The sequence below is a fragment of the Rhamphochromis sp. 'chilingali' genome (assembly GCF_963969265.1).
Source record: "Rhamphochromis sp. 'chilingali' genome assembly, chromosome: 11".
In the NCBI taxonomy this organism is placed as follows: Eukaryota; Metazoa; Chordata; class Actinopteri; order Cichliformes; family Cichlidae; genus Rhamphochromis; species Rhamphochromis sp. 'chilingali'.
In genome coordinates this window covers 27,084,186-27,101,468 of record NC_137938.1, presented here as the reverse complement: position 1 = coordinate 27,101,468, position 17,283 = coordinate 27,084,186, and the positions used below count along the sequence as shown (strand labels likewise).

Below are 17,283 nucleotides of genomic sequence, written 5' to 3'. Positions count from 1 at the left end.
TGGGAACATGCATTATTTTACATTTCTGCTATTCTTCACATCTTATCGAGATGTCTCCAACATCATTAGGAGAGTAGTCTCTGATGAGGATGGGAATATGCTTAGATAAATGTGTCCCCAGTTTAAAACCAGTGGGTCAGATAAAGCCATAAAATCCACATACAATGCATTAACATTCAGATGCAACAACCTCCAGCTGAGAGAGTGTTTTAGTCTATGCGCCCCTTGTTGCAAGCAGGTTAAGATTCATTTAAGAGTCAAACCAACCATATGTGATGTGACCCTAAATTCTCCGTGGATATAAAAGATATTAAGAGTGAAAGAAGTCTTCACCTTGCTCCTCCACACCCTGTGAATTCATTCCATCCCCTTTCTGTGATGTATCCATGTAGGGGGCCAGGAAAAACATACCGCTTCTGCAGTTTTAATGTTGAATCATGTTTTTACTTATTTCCGGATGTCTGCGAAAACATGGCAGGGAACGCTGAGGTGTTCCCTGAAAGTATGTGAATCATTTTGAAGTTTAATCCCCAGAAAACGATTGTGCATCAGCTCAACGGAGCGTATGTGCTAAGGGCAAGGGGTAAACAATAGGATAGCACTCGGAGGTGAGACGATGAGAATAAGGAATCATAGTCTGTGTGAACAAGAATGTGTGTGTGTGTGGGAGAGGCAATAAAGGAAAGAAACACTAGCATAGGGCCAGTGTTAATTATATTTTCAGGAGGCTCTTAAAAGGTCATGGCATGCATCTGCACCCCCTCACTAGCCCACACCGCCAAAATTTCACTTTCCCTCCCATCCTCATTTCCCTCCGTCTCCTCCCCATTGCGATCTATCCAGTCATCAGCCCCCCATCTGTGCACATTAGCCATTCATGAACACACTCATTAGGGTGGGAGTTTGAAGCGATTGTGTTCACTAGTCTGCGGCTGGAGCGTGGCGATTAATATTTCAGCGTCTCCCGTCGAGGAGCTGAAAGCAAGTTTGGTCCTCTTAGGCTAGAAAAAGAGAGAGAGTGAGCTTCCATCATATAACCCTCACCCCACACTAAAAAAAAAAGAAAAAAAGGAGCAAACCTTTACCCCCCCCCCCCCCCCCCCCCCCCACCCCCCTCATTGCCCCACTCTCACACAGGCTGTGTACAACTTACAGTATTTTGGCTCCTCTTTTTCCCTTTATTGCATATGTGCTCATTACATACACACACATAAAGCCCTAACTCAAACTGACTTAATTGGTCTCTTTTTGTTTCACAAAAAAGAGGGAGGAGGGGGAGACTTGAATGGAGGAGGGGTAAATCCCTTCTTCTCTTGTCCCCCATCTCCTCGTTCCTCTCAGTTGGACAGGAGTGTCTTTTTCTCATCATCCTTCGTTTCACGTCCTTATGGGTTTACAGTGAAATTGGCCAAGCTTCTGTGTTCGCGAGTTCATTCAGAACAAATCAATAGCCTCCCTCATTCATACTGTACACATGCACTTAAAATATGAGAATTTGAGACAGCCAGGTGCATCATGGGTTACTGGGATGTCAATATTCGAAGCACTGCTCCTGAATACTGAAATCACCCTGACCCTACAACACAGCTCTCCTCTCCTTGATTCCACAAGTATCCTGCTTTAAAGCCATGTTCACATGAGCCTGGATTCATTTTGTACTTGATTTGAGATCTATTATAAAGTGGTGCTTTCAAATAACAGAAGTGTACCTTTGATAAACTGATAAAACATTTTGTTTTTCATCCAATACTCTGACTCTTAAACTGCAAACACTTGACAGTTCAAGGATTAGTACGTCTTTCCCCCCCATGAACACGATGTCGGTGCAATCACTTTTACTTTTTCCTTCCTGAGAAAAAGCCCATTGTTCAACACGTTTGCGGACTCAGTATACTGTTACTTAGTGAAAGTCTGGGTGATGTCCACAAGAAGGAAATCAAAGTGGGCTTAATCTGTGGGTTACATCATTGATTTTTTTTTCCAAAGTAGCCTCCTCTATCCTTATGTTCCTGGGACCTAAACTTCAGATATTTATTAACTGTAAAGGGCTCTCATATAAGTATTTAAAAAATGATCCTTATATTTATAATTATGCTACTTGAACCTATTTAAAATGACTTTTGAGCATCTGAACAAAAAAACAAAAAAAAAGAACAAAAAATCCCCTAATTCCTAAGCATTGTAATATTTTTGTTAAAATGATTGAATTCAAGTGTGAAGTCTGCATATACTACCCTATGCGATATTATACTAGATATACTGTTGTATATACAAAGAGTATACATACTTAGATACTCTTTGTTTGGCTGTACAGTGCTATTCTGTACTGTGAAGGACAAAGGGTGTCAGTGAAGGTCAAAGTTGGTTCAGGGGAGACACAGTCGCAGAGAAAATTGTCTCCATACAGCCTTTAACTATCTAAGCCTCTGTGATTTAGATCCCTACCACTCTTCTCTTCCAAATAGCCCCCCATATTCAAGACACTTCTTTTGTGTCTCACCCACCTCTGGCCTCTCAACCCCTCCCCTGTGCAGATAAACTGTGCTTTTCATTCTAAGCATGCAATTCTCATCTTCTTCTCCATATAGGTGTATGAATAAGTGGGGGTCTATGGGCTGTGCGTGAGTAAGTGGAAGTCTGCAGGCTGAAGTGCAGCATGTGGGTAGGCATTCATGGGAAACAGTGGTTGGTGCGCTGCACAGTGATGGCTAATGAAGTTCCTCTGCACCTCATAGCCCTATTAAACTGCTGCCCCCTACCTCTACCCACTTCACCCCCCACCTCTTGCCTTGTTTCTCCCCGAGGGAGAGAGTTGGCAGGGAGCAAGCCGGCTGCTATGGCAACAACAAGGAACCCTCCCTCTCCCACAGGTCTCCTTAGCAACTGGTAGCTTGGCATTGCGGTAATGAGTGTGCCCGGTGTGCCAGGCTTTGTGTCATGTTGGCATGTGTGTGCAATGTACGTGTGTGAAAGAAGGAGTGAGTGTGTGTACAGGTGTGTGTGTGCGTGTGTGTTTGAAGATGAACGTGTGGCTGTTGAGTACACTTTGCCAATTTAGGTGAGACTTATAATGTGTGATGAGAAAAAGATATGGAGGCAGTCCTTGCTGAGGATCCAAAAAAAATGTTTTTTTTATATTGAAATGTGACCAAACCTGGCACTTCAGCTGACATGACTCCACTTGTCGTCTTTTTTTCTGTCTGAGTATGCGCCTGTACAGATGTGTGGCTGTGGTCTGGATTTGTGCATTATTTTTCTTCTTCGAGATTGTGGTCATTCTTCTCTATACTGTGAAATTGAAGCAATTAAAGGGACGATCCGATTAATTTTTCATGCCATGTGCATGGCTGCCTATGAGTTTCCTGCTCTGCTGAAATTAAATTAAATGCTGAGAATGATTTTTATTAAAGTGCGATCAGAGGTGTGCACTGACCTTTAGAATGTAGGAAATGAGATTCTCATTGTTATGAATGAGATTATGTGGAAGCTGAGTGTGGGGGAAAAAAGCCTGGGCCCGCATTGATTCCATTGTTGGCTGACAGTTTCTTTGTATATAGCAGAGGGAGGTTTCAATATAATCAAATCCACACTGTGCCTGTTGGCTATTAAATGGACTGATACACAAATATGGACACACAGGCACTCACATAAATGCAGATTGACTTGCACACACTTGAACGCACGCATATCTTGCAGATCTTGTAAAAAAAAAAGAGCTGTAAAAGCCTCTCCAGAAACGTGTTGCTCTTTAACAAAAGCATGGCAAGCCCAGTGGAAAATGTTAGTTTGCTCCCTAGACGAGGTGTGAAGTGCGAGCAGGCGGCCGGCCCCACAGGTGGCCCAGCCCTAACACCTGTTGTGTGAATCCTCTGTGGGAGGGTGCGAGCTTTGCCTACCTTGCAGGTCCCAGTGGAAAAAACCACACCCATGCTATACTGTGGCACGTGCCCATTTGTGTGCCCACACGGCTCCCCCGTTTCGTGCGTGGGAGTTAGACGTGATGCCCAGATTGTGTCCCCTTTGTGCCCACCGGAAACACTCAGCTGCCCTTGGCATCAGCCGAGCGGATTTTCCGATCTCCTATCCGTGTCTCAGATGCTCTTCTAATCTGTTAGTATCTATTTTTACCCATCAAAACTGCAGCAGCCCTTCTCTATCCCAAACCCTGCCACCCCAATGCCAACCTTTCCCTCCAGGGTGGGCACGGCTGATGGGTCGCCAGCCATTGGCTGCAATTAGTGCACAGTCAGGCAGGAATCCCCTACCAACTCCATTACATCCCTCTTCACAGCCACTTCCTGATCTGAGGCTACCAGACACACTACAACACACTTGCTTTCCATTTTAAGCCTTTTTATAAATGGCACTCCTGCAGTGTTGTGGAATAATGGGGTCGGGTACAGAGCACCTTTCACAGTGCTTGAATCACTCTACTGTGCAAACTCGGTCTATTCAAGTACAATGGCGGCCAAGGGAATGCACATTTGAATTGTACCTGTTCACATTTGCCGCTTGGATTAAGATAAAGTTCTATTTGTAAAACGATGGCCATCGGCGAGTTGATGAGTTAGCATTTAGCCTTTCCTGTAATGATGATGGAAAAATTGAAACCTGAAGTTTCTGACTCTTCTTACAGTGCATAGCTGTTCGACAAGAAATTACAAAAGCTGCCAATCTTCAGAGATCCCGCAGTGATACACGGAGATAGAAGCAGTTCTTAATCCCAGGTTTATTTCTTCTTCAACAAGGGCTGCAATGTGCCTTGCATGCCAATGCAGTCGTGACCACTGCTGTGGAGGCGATGATGGCATGTGGCAGAGAAGTAACTGTTTCTCACCTCCTAATAAAAGAGACTCCTTTTTAATCTTTTCAATTTGATTGCATTCCAAAACAGGCCTGTCTGCCCATCTGTCTCTCTTAAAGAAGCCTCCTAAAGGGATTTTAATCATCTGACTCTGGGCTTCTCAGGCAAATAGCTACATCTCTCTTTTTCTCTCTCACACACACACCCGCGCAAACCATTTCCAATTTTCTTTCTTGTACTCACTGTCATAGTCTCACTTGTCTTTTCCTTCTCTCTGACACACCATATCGTCACAGCTTCATTGTGCCATATCTGTGCCGCCATTAGGCCCTTCAGTCGCTCTTCAAGTCCCCCTCAGACACATAAAATTCCCCCAACCCTGTCCCTATTAATCCACATGGCTCTAAATTCTTTATTTCCCTTCAAAGGGACAACGCGAGCCGTGACATCAATCACGGAAAGCGAATATTTAGCTGGCGCTAATTTCCACCAATAGCCTGGAGACAGGCTTAGCTGACAAAACTCATTCCTGCGCTGAACAAAACTGCTTGTGTTGAAACCTCCCCTCCCCCTGATCCCTCCTGCCTTCTGCACAGGCAAAAACAGCATTACAATAAACACAGTTAGCGCTTCTGTTACTCCCCCTTGATTTAGGCTTATCAAATGAATGTGCACCATAGAGGGATACCCTTTGACAATACATAATGGCTCCATTCTGCATGAAATGGTTTGGTAATACCAGTCGAGTGTGGCAAACGGTTTTACCCGGTGCCACTACAAGAACAGCTGCTGTGTTCTTAGCTGGGCAAGCGCACCACACTGCTTTACTCTTGAGGTTGTTTGAATCGGGTGAGTGGTTTCTTTTTGCTGGTTCCCAGACCTCATTCACAGTCCTTAGTTTCTCACTAAGTTCTGTTTGAATGAGTGCACATTCACCACAAGATGGGTCTTATAAACCATTTGACCTGTTTCCTCACTCCTCTGTGAGTGAGCGGGAAAAAACCCTGAGTGGATTCTGATGTTGCCCTAATGGAGGGGGATGGGGAAAGTAGGGGGCATTTTGAGGGCACCCATTTGTGTGGCTTAGAGGGGCCCCTTGTGCTACCGCTATATTCCCGCCCCTTATACCCAGGACCCTTCACCTCCTGCTGTATCCCCCAGCACAGCTGAACCCATGCCAGTCAATCAGGTTATCCCAGATGAATCACTGCATCCAACACAATACCTCCTACCCCCATATTACAGCTACTCCCAATGTTAATGCCTGACTGACATCTCGGGAGTGGCAACAGAGGGATATGTTGGGCATTAAGCCAATTTGTGCAAGTGGGAAAAGACAGCTAACTCACAAGCCTGTGGCGATTTAACATTGTTATATGACCAGTGGGGACATGGAATATTGAACACCCATATTGGCCTCATATTGCAGGTGGATTGTGTAGTTAGTCAGATGTTGATGTGCGCACTGACAGGCATTAAACGTCATTGATTTTGAGCATTAAGTAGGCCTCTCTAGTCTCTGAATCAAACTGAGTTTGCATGTGGAAGAAAGGAGGGAGAACTGTAGAGCCATCGATTGGTGTTGTGAGATTTCCAAAAGCCAAATGAATGGTTCTTGAAGAGGTTAGGAAAGAGGAACACATAAGGATGTTCCTGCTAGATTTGATTTATAGATTTCTGTATCTGTTATAAAAACCAGTTGAACTCCCACCCCCAACTGCTTAGTCCACCTGTGCAGGGTGGAAAAAGTGTCAACATGGGAGATTTGCTCGTAAAGAACATAATCTTTTAATCTGAGGACAAAGAGTCCTATCCCGTTGCCTTTGTCTAAATGTCTAAATCAGCTATCAGGTGTTTTGGGCCTTAATGAGAGTTGAACCCAAGCTGATTGTTTCCTTGCAGTCACAAAAGCCTTGTTCACCTTAATTGGCTTTGATTGGTCCATAAACTATCACCCTTAGCCTCTTTTACTTAGTGGCCAAATTAACTCCTTACAGCCTGATTTAGCAGTATTTGATGAGGGTGGATGCTCTTTATATATCTGTGCAGGTTCTCAGTCAACCAGGTCATGCAATTCTTAATGAAAAGCAACTCTTTTTTTGTGTGGTTTGTGACGTTTTACCTCTCATCCAAGGGCCTGTTCAGTTCTAATAACTGAAAAAAAAAAAAAGTTCTTGATTATGAAACAAAGAAGTCACATCAGTTCTTATGACTCCATCTTGTTCGTTCCAGCATTATGGTACCAGCACTGGATGTCGCCACATGACCCACTGGTTCATTCATTATTTAGAGCCTTCTCCACTAGCCTCATTGTATTAAAGGTGTATGATTTGAATAGGAAGTAGCGTGCTGAACCCAGGCATGTGATGTGTGTTCCTCTGTCATTGTATGTTTCTGTGGGCTTCATCGGACTGTCTCAGCAAGCCAGGGGGCTAAAAGAGAATTTCCATTTTATGAATATTTAATGCATAATAAAGTTTTCAATTTTATTCTATTCTTTAACCCATAGGGCTAAAGAATGTCACAAAGCCAACCCTCAAGGACAGAGCACAAATTGGAGGTAGTTGATTTGTTGGAGAAATTAAAAATATAGTTAACACCTGCCTCAGAAATCATACAGTAAAAATACACACAGGAACATTTGGCGTAGTTTTTAACCATATCCTATAAGGTTTTTATAGTGTCCCTGTTTCCCACATCAAACTCCCCTTACTTTTTGCTACTATAGGATCATAGCATATCCAAGCTGCCTGCTGTGTATGTGGTAACCTGGCATAGCTCTGTGTGAGACACCCAGCTGGGAGTGCCCCTGAATCAACTTGGGATTAGCCCAGGATTGTCTGGGATTACTCGGGGATGGAGAGGGATTAGCAGTGACTGCCTGTTTCAGGGGCGTGAGGGCCAGAGGCTGGTCAAATTGCCCCTGACTCAGAGAACAGGAGGCAGACAGAACCACACCCACCATGAAACCACCTGCAACCTTTGTAATCTTAAATTCTAGCACACACACAAATACGTGCAAACAGGATGACAGCAAAAAACATGTGGTAGAAAACTATCGAAAGCCAGCAGCCAGTAATGATGATGATGCCGTTGCTGGCCACCATCCGAAATCTCTCAAATCTCTCTAGCAGGTGGATTCATCAGATAAAGAGGGTTTGGGATGATGACAAATCCCTCCAAGTTCAATGGGGCTGCTCTTCCCTCATACGGGGATAAATCGAGATTTGAATCAGACAGGTCACACAGAGTTGTGGCATGAAGTGGTTCAGCTCTCTGAAAGATGCCTCATTTACCACCGGCCGCGATGGAAAGGCATGAATATGTTTTAATTGTTTTAATTCGGGCATGCACCGGACTTGATGGGGGATGATTTGGAGTGGTATGATAGGTGGATGAGCCAGCCAGGGTGAGACAGGGAGTTGGCGCGGCACGTAGAGAAGCCGTCAGAAGCAGGGAGCGGGCATCCCCTGCGGACTTGCACTGCCAAGATGAAAGGCTGTTTAGTGTTGGAGCAGCAGCATCAAACAGCCGCCTCCTCTTGCATCCTTTCCCCCATCCCCCACTCTCCCTCCATTTCTCTCTCTGACTCTCTTGACTCTTACCACAATATGATATAGTTCTGCCATTGCGCGTTTACCCGGTTGCCATGGTTACCCAGTTCTGGAGGTGTCACGGCGAAATAACCCAAGGAGGCATTCACAGATCACCTGAATTCAGCTCACCTCCCGTTTATATGTTCACCGTCGCAATTTGATTTGTTTCCCTGCCGTGCAATTCGCTCTAAATACAAATAATGTGCAACATAATGAAGATAGTGGTGTGAGTACCCCTCAGTCCGAAACAATCCATTGTATGTGTATATTCCCAAACTGCAGGAGATGCTTTTTGATTTGATATTGTCCTGCCTGAGCATCTAAATTACTTATGCAGCACAAACAACAGAATTATAACAACAGATTCCCTGACACTCGGAAATCGCTATTATTCACCAACCCTTGAGATATAAATGATTAAAAAATAGAAACTATATCCTTTGAATGACCGAGTCACTGGCTAACCCCAACCCATGCCAGTGTAGAGGATAATGGGAAAGTAATTGGTGGCACACTGTATAATTGAAGGCATAGAGATTGAAGCCAGAAGTTGGAAATGACTTGCGTTCAAAGAAGTGTGTAAAATAGGAAAAAGGAAAATTGAGACAAGTTGAAATATGAAGCATTTAGTGACAAAAAAGAAATACAGGACTGTGATAAAGAGAGAACAAGGGAGGGGAAGGGAGATAGGCAGTGAAGGTCTGTCAGAGGGTGAGATACATCCATTAGCCCTCCTTCCTCCCGGCTCAATCTTGTGATACATCCCCCCATTCAACCTACGTGAAGGAAAGAGACAGAGCTGGCACTAAGCCAGGCTGGCACCAACTTCAAACATACAGTACAGCTAACCTCAGTGGTTTACATCAGGCCAGCTAAAAGCAGAAGTAGAGGAGGACAGATGGATTGATGGAAATGAAAGTGGGAGGATTGACGTACATAGGGAGAATGTCTAAAGTCGGAGTCTTCGGTCATTTCAGGTGGGATAAGACTGACAGGGTGTTGCTTTATGCCAGCTGTAGCTGTTATTTGAGCATGTTTGTGCTTTTCAGTGAGCTCTAAATTTCCTGATTTTAGTCGACTCTGGTTTTGTGTATCTAATATTGGGAACGGAAGCGACCTGATAATTTAGGACAATTTTCTGTGACTCATCATGTATGGACCGGATGGTTTATATGCAATACTGACAGCTGTGCTTGTGGTTAAGGTTTTCTTGAGCATTGACTTTAATACTTGATGTATTAAAAACAATCTTATTTTCGTGTAGAACTTTTTAATCTAAATCTTATGCACATTTCCCTTATTTGAATTGTTTACATTTTTACATAAATAGTAATTGAAATGACATTCATTATATTACAGTTTAGTTTTATATTTTTCTTTCTCTTTTATCTTTCTGCAGAATTCAATCCGACACAACCTGTCCCTTCACACACGCTTCATCCGGGTGCAGAATGAGGGTACAGGGAAGAGTTCCTGGTGGATGCTCAATCCAGATGGAGGAAAAATGGGCAAAGCCCCGCGGAGACGAGCAGTCTCTATGGACAACAGCACAAAATACCTAAAAAGCAAAGGCCGGATCAGAGGCAAGAGGGTTGGCCGCCCTGGGATTGGAGCTGTGTCTGCTAGTGTGGGGCTCCAGAGCTCCCCTGATCATGGCAGCCCTTCACGGAAAGGCCTCCAAGGAGCCGGAGGTGCATCTGGAACAGATGGTGAGTTTGATGCTTGGACAGACCTCCATTCCAGGGCTAGTTCATCAGCGTCTACCCTTAGTGGGCGGTTGTCACCCATCCTTGCAGAGGGAGAACCAGAGGAACCAGAGGAGGGCGGCCTGTCCTGTTCCACCTCCCCTCACCTCTACCCGTCGCCAACTAGTGCACGCTCTCCATCCATGGGTGCTGGAAATCACTGTCCTCCTCTTGAGCAGCTGCCTCAGCTGGCTAACCTGACAGGTGCCATCAGTCTGGATGAGCAGATGATGGAGGATGGTTATCATCATCATCGTTCACAGCAGCAGCAACACCAGCAGCATCAAGCTATTGGCAGACATAAGCACCAAACTGCTGTCTATCACTACAACTCTGGAGTGAAAGGACAGGGCTCCTATGGTTCAAGTGTCTATGGGGCAACAGGCATGGGGATGCTGCGTCACCACTCACCCATGCAGACCATTCAGGAGAACAAACCAGCCAGTTTCTCTGGAACCATGCGAGCATACTCAAGCACTAATGCCCTTCAGAGTCTGCTAACAGGGGGTCCAGCTGGACAGCAATACTGTCCCAAGGACATGATGCTGGGACAGGAGAGGGAAAGCCATTCTCTGATGAATCAAGCTACAAATGGAGTTGGAGCCAACCATCACAGCCACCACCCCGGCCTCCACAATGGCCACAGCCACAATGGACTGCATAGTCACAGCTCAACTCATAGCCATAACAGAACTCACAGCCATACTCCCAGTCATAATCACAACAATGTAACCAACCACAACTCACCTCACAGCCTCACTCACAATGGTCACAGCCTCAGCCAGAGCCATAACCACACACCACCCCGGGCTGCTGCCCTGACCCCACGTGGCAGCAGCAATCAGTTGCAGACCTACAACCACAAAGCTCCTTACCTGTACAGCCCCCCGTCACATGCCCACCTTCCTGCTTCTACCACCCTCCCCCCAAATCCAGCAGGTATGCTTGGCATGCCCCAGGACTCGTGCCATGTTGCCACAGCTCCCCACCCACGTCACAACCATTACCCAGACCCACAACACCAAGGCATGAGTAATGGACCGTATCACCATGGCCTCGGGATGGGCAGTGGTACCGCTGGTAGCAACTACCATGGCTATCACCAACCTCACCCCCATGAGAGACTACCAGCTGACCTGGACATTGACATGTTCCATGGCAGCTTAGACTGCGATGTGGAGTCCATCCTCCTCCATGATATCATGGACTCTGGGGAGGAGATGGACTTTAACTTTGACTGCTCGTTAGCTCAAGGTGTGGGCATCGGCATGGGTATGGGAATGGGTGTGACTATGGGTATGGGGATGGGAATGAGTGGACTGGCTGGTCCACAGCAAGCCCATAGCAACCAGAGCTGGGTGCCTGGGTAAAGTCAAGAACAACACGTCTAACCCTCAGAAAGAACGACCCTCCTCATGAAGCACTGTGCTCAACTGTGACATTCCTGATTTGACACAAAGACTATAGGATCCACACTCCCATGTCTCTTTGTTGTCTTGACAATTCCACTGTCACCCCCCCCCCCCCCCCCCCGCCCCCATTTTTTAAAAAGATCCCCCTCTAGTTCATGTCACATTAAGTTTTTCCTCAAATCAACTATACTGTGATGACAATCTCTCAGCTGTGCTTGCCCAACATCGCTTCTCATCTGCCATGAGAACTGAACTCTGAATGCACTTTATTGCAAGTGGGTCACATCTCACGGTGTAATGCCTTCACAGAGCAGCTCAGGCAGAGCTTGGCATGTTTTGTAAGGTGGCTTCAGTATTTGACAAGAACAAATGAGGAATAACAAGCCCTGCTAATAAAGTGTCAGATTTATGAACTGATAAAATTGGAGTCGTTTGCTTATATACTGTCATTTTTAAAGGTCGGGAGAACTGTTTTTGACAGTTACATGTGATTGGAGCCCTGAGTTTTCAAATGTAGTGGTACCGTAAGATCATAGGCATTTCTTAAGACTTATTTATACCTCAATTTAATATATTATTTAATGCAATATCCCTCAAGATTGGCTGAAATTCAATTGTACACTAGACTTAAACAGAGGTCCGATCAGAAGCCAGTTCATCATTTGAAAGACATTCACTCGTTCATAAGCTCCACGTAATTATCTTACATCAGCAGCCCTGTTGTTTATAGCTATAGTCTTGCACTTTGACTTTTCTCTCGGATGCAACATTTTGTTGTTCGGCTTCTTTGCTATTGGTTCGAGAATATTGTCATCGTGTCGTTAAATGGATTCTATCATTAGTGGCCAGCGCGCAATTTGGTGAATTAAAATGTCATATCACCTTGTCTCACCTGGGCCTCTTGTGCTAGTCTCCCTCTCTCTCCTTCTCTGTCTCTGTCTGCAAGTGGACACAAAGTGACCATTCCTCACACCAAGCCATTAATGTAGGTTGATTGAAATTCAGCATCTTGCTTTTAATCTCCAAAGTGATGCGGCAGCGATGTGTCATTATTGAGAGGCTAACGTGTTGTCCTCCCATCTCTCACCTCGGCTGTCCGGGCCACCTCTTGCTTCTCCAGCTTAATGCGCCAAGAAAGTGAGACAAAATGGTGATTAACGCCAAGTCACTCTGCCTGCTGTCCTGCTCTGAGAAGGGCCAATGTCACTGGCCACATGCCTGCTCAAAATGGGTAAACAAAAAGAAAAGACGGAGACAAGGATAGAACAAAAGCCTGTTGTTGCAGTGGGATCAATCATCAGCCTTAGTTTCCATTCCTCTTGGATGTGTGCGTCTCAAAACAGGTCATGTACTCCTATTGTAAATCGTTTCCATTGTCTCCATTTAGTTCCCATGTTTTCAGTGCTTATACCCGGCACTTCAAATACTCAAACAGGTGAAAAGGGAGATGTTTAAGGAGAAAACAATCAGCCAATCTCAGTGGCATGAGTCTGTGTCTGATAGGGTTGTAATGCTTCACAGCCATCCACATCCACTTTTTGTGTGTTTATTCTGTTGTCTTGTAGTTGTTGTTGTACTGTTGAAATTGTAAGGACTGATGAAGACAGTGCTGAAATATCCATAGTGTAAGGGTGGAATCCACTGGTGAAATTATTTTGGTAGCGCAGTATGACCTTCCAAAGCTTCAACAGCGTGCACCCCTCCGATATGTGCTGTGCTCTGCTCAGTTGTTTCTGCGTTTGTGAGTGGGGGAGTCTGCAGTTAATTTCTCACTGGCCTTGAGAGAGAGAAGAAAAGAGGACACCCCTATTCTCTAATTCCCTCAAGGAGACTCTCCGCACTGGGTCTGTACAAAGTACGGCACACAAAGGAAAAGAAGGAGTGTGGGGGTGGGGGGGTTATTGTTAGAGCCAAAGGTCAAGCATGGCACAGACTATCAGACCCATTATTGAGGTAAATACCTTTATTTCAGGGCTTTTAGCGCACTGGTTCCATTTAATCTCTGAGCGGAAAATGCGTGAAATTTTATAAGCAACTGGGCCTCGCAAAGCGGTTATGTTATATCCTATGCTACAGACGTTTATCAATGCCCTGCTATTGGAAAGATAGCTATATATGATGTCTAATTTTCCTCTATTTATTTATGAAAGAGATTGGTCTTTGTCACTCCTAAATGTGGTAATCGTTTGAGTCAACGCCTGTCCCTTCCTCTTCTTGTCTGTTTTTTAAGATGTCACTCCCTCCGACCCTTTTACTGACTTTTATTTTGTACAAAATCTATATATTAAAAAAATTGTATAATAGTTTTTAAAATCTCAAAATAATATCAGTTTTGTTGTCTATTTCTTTTTTTAAAAGAATGTATCTCATCATCTGGTGACTGTTAAATAAATGAAATGCGAAGAAAACGATGTCTCTGTTGTCACATTTGTTTAAATATGACCATGTAGAATGATTTTTTTTCCCCACAAAAAACACAACCAAGTGAGCTTTTCCTTGCAATTTAGTGAGTCTGAAGGGGAATTTTCCTGAGCTACTTCTGTTTGTCAGTTGCTTTTGTGCAGTAACTGACACGTCGAATATGTGTGAGCTGCTTGCAAATTCATTTTTTCCTTGTGTTTCCTTATTTTGTTATTAACATACAACTCTTCTCACAATGGGGCGACAACCCCTGTTTGCAGCATTTGACCAGGACACCAAGTCACTGCGTGTGGGAAGTGGACACCATGATTAAAATGGGGGGAAAAAAATTTAAAATCACAATTGCAGGGAAGCATCACTTGTGCTAGAGAATGGATGAGAAGGCGAGAGATAGGGTGAAGGTTTGTGTGTGTGTGTGTGTGTGTGTGTGTGTGTGTGTGTGTGTGTGTGTGTGTGTGTGTGTGTGTGTGTGTGAGCGAGAGACAGAACGAAAGAGAGAGAGAGAAAGATAGTTCCTGACAGACAAAACAAGGAGGCACCCAGGCAGCCAGACAGAGTTGCCAGGATTGGAGTAATAGGTGTGTGTGCGTGTATGTGTGTGTCTGTGTGTCATAATGCTTGTTATGGCCCACAAAGCAGTATAGGTTGGCCACAGCTGTCCTGGTCCCATTGGAGGCGTTTTCACAGGAGTGTGCAGCGCTACAGCGCCATACTGCCAGGCCCCAAGGGAGCCTCTACCTCTACACATACTCTTTTACACACACACACACACACTCAGACACACAAAGACATGCACATTCACACACACAAATTTGAAAATACCACAGATTCACACTTTTATACAAAGAAGCACACAGCACAGTTATGAAACCATACACACAGACACATACACACTTAGGCAATTCTCACTTAGATGTACAGTTTTAATTGACTCCACTTGGCAGAGCTTCTCTGGAGGGAAAAATGTGAGAAGTAGAGAGAATGAGAAAAATATAGGTGTGGAGGTGAGGAAGTCAGACAGCTTATATAAAAGCTAAATGTGCAAGAAAAAGGAAAAAAAACATTTAGTTTTTAAACAGCAGTCCAACACAGTCTGGTAACCTTATAAGATGTTTCATAATTTCACAATTAGCCTAAACTGAGTGTGATTGAGTGTAACTAAGACTGAGAACCTGGCAGAAGGCCAGTGTCTCACTGTTCTCTGCATATCTCCTGAGAGGGATGGCAGCTAGGGCAGACAGGAAGGCAGTCCAGTCCAGGTGCGGCGCCTCGGGGAGGTTCTGCTCTTCTGTTCCTCATTATCAGAGAGGGGGAGAGCGAAACTGTGTTAGTGTCATTATTCATCCACTCAGGCATCTGGGAGCAGGTCCTTCCTTACTTGGTGTAGTGATATTGTTGTAGAGACCGCCCTTGGAGCTAAAGGCTGGCTGGGGACACTACTAACTGTTAACAGACAGACCCACCCAGGCAAAGCTCCAGGGTAGAGATGTCCTTGAGTGCTTATGAGGATTCAGCACTTCTCACTTTCTGGCTGACTGCAAAGTGAAAAAAAAAGAAAAAGAAAACTGCTATATCTCCAAAATTCAGTTGGTCACTGAAATGATTAATTTTCCACTAGTGTGAAGTTGTATGCGATGCCTCCAAAATAAGACCTATTATTAGCCACCCCAGCCACATCAATTTTATCGTTACCCATTACTAGGACTTCACTTTTCCAAACGGGAGTTCAAATTTGTTTGAAAAAAAAAAAGGGTCAGTTAATTGATTTATACTTATAACATTTTAGGATGTAGCTAGGCTCCAAAAATACATAAAAAGATGCATAATTAAAAGGTTAAACTGTCTGAAAGTATACAGATTGCATAACGTGTCGATGAATGATCACAAAGACAGGATTAAAACACTGGTGACATTTTACTGGTCAGTAGTAGTGTTGTCCTGAAGGTGACCACAGAGTGTTCAGCAAAAAACAAAACACCTCCAAAAGGTCACCAAACCAATGGTGCTGCTTGCAGAGCTGTTAAACCGAGGAGTAAAACTGATGAAAATTTGAAAGCGCAAACCATTAAGTTTTGTTAGCATCATGTTTCACCCCAGACAAAGTGAAGCGCAAGGACAGTTGAAAGGTACAGTGATATTTAAAGGAATTAAAAGGAAGCATTTTGTTTGAAACTGTTGGTAAGTTATAGCCAAAAGCAGTCTTTGTGCTCTGTATTTCTAAGATCCTTCTGAAAGCTATGATTTGCCCTTAAGTTTAAGCACTACTGTAAGACATTTTAGAGACAACCACCATTCAAAGGATCAAAGGTTTGAGACATGGTCCTTTCTTTTTTTTAAAAAGGGAAAAAAGTCGCATTTTTGTCTGTATTGGTTACAGAGAGACAGGAACCGAGAGCAGATCCAACAAAGTCTGCTGAACGCTAATGATTAGGCTATGAGATGCCTCAGTACTCAATGTTTTCACAAGGGGGTGATGCCTGAAAGGTTATAATATGCACTGGAAATGTGTATTAGCTGTTACAAGATGCAAGAAAAGTGCACAGTCAAAGAACAGGTGTTCACCAAAAAGAGACCTCTCTGGTGCTGAGCAAAGGCGAAAGGTTAGTGTTGTCAGAAGTTCTAAGTAAGTCCTTGGATTTACTGCTGAAAGAACAGTTAACAGCTCTGGTCCTGACGAGACCTGGACAAAAGCAAGACAACATGTTAAAGGTGATAAGGTGGACGTCTTTTAATGCAATAAATATAGAGTCATTTTAGTCCAGTGTGTCTCACAGAGATCATACAATGATTCACCATTTAGTTTTTAGGCTGTATAAACTACATTGCAGAGGGGTCTTTGCATTACTTGGGATGGCTTCAATTTTCCTCATACCGATGTAAACACACCTTTCAGCACCAGCAAACATTAATAACTTGGATTCAGTTGTTGACTAATGTTGGTCCCTGTATTAAAAGACCTGTCGATCAATTTGGGAGTTTTAATGGGACTTTTCAGTGTTTGTGCTTTTGGCTATGGATCTACTTCTTCTTTTATGTTTCAGCAATAACCACAAAGACTAAATCTGTACAGGTAATGAACTTTTTCTTGAAGTAAGTCTCAAGATCAGATATTTTAGGATATCACAGTGTTGACCACCAAATAAACGGCCTCAAGCTAAAAAAATAAATTGAATAGTGTTCTAAGATATCTCAAGACCAATTATCTTGAAACAGCTTGATAACAGTGTTTATCTTTAATGAGAAACAAATGACATCTCATTCTAAAACAGGATATTGTCTTTTCTAAATTCATTTTGGCAGTGTGC

At 44.0% G+C, this 17,283-nt stretch overlaps 1 protein-coding gene across 1 annotated transcript in view; it reads left to right on the top strand.

Moving 5' to 3' along the window:
- Nucleotides 1–13,951, top strand: part of LOC308405346 (forkhead box protein O6-like) — a 29,033-nt gene extending 15,082 nt beyond the window's left edge. The window contains exon 2 of the mRNA XM_080895899.1: nucleotides 9,800–13,951. Coding sequence (XP_080752025.1) covers nucleotides 9,800–11,515 — 1,716 coding nt within the window. The 3' untranslated portion in view covers nucleotides 11,516–13,951. The remainder of the gene's footprint in view (nucleotides 1–9,799) is intronic.
- Nucleotides 13,952–17,283: the final 3,332 nt, after the last annotated feature.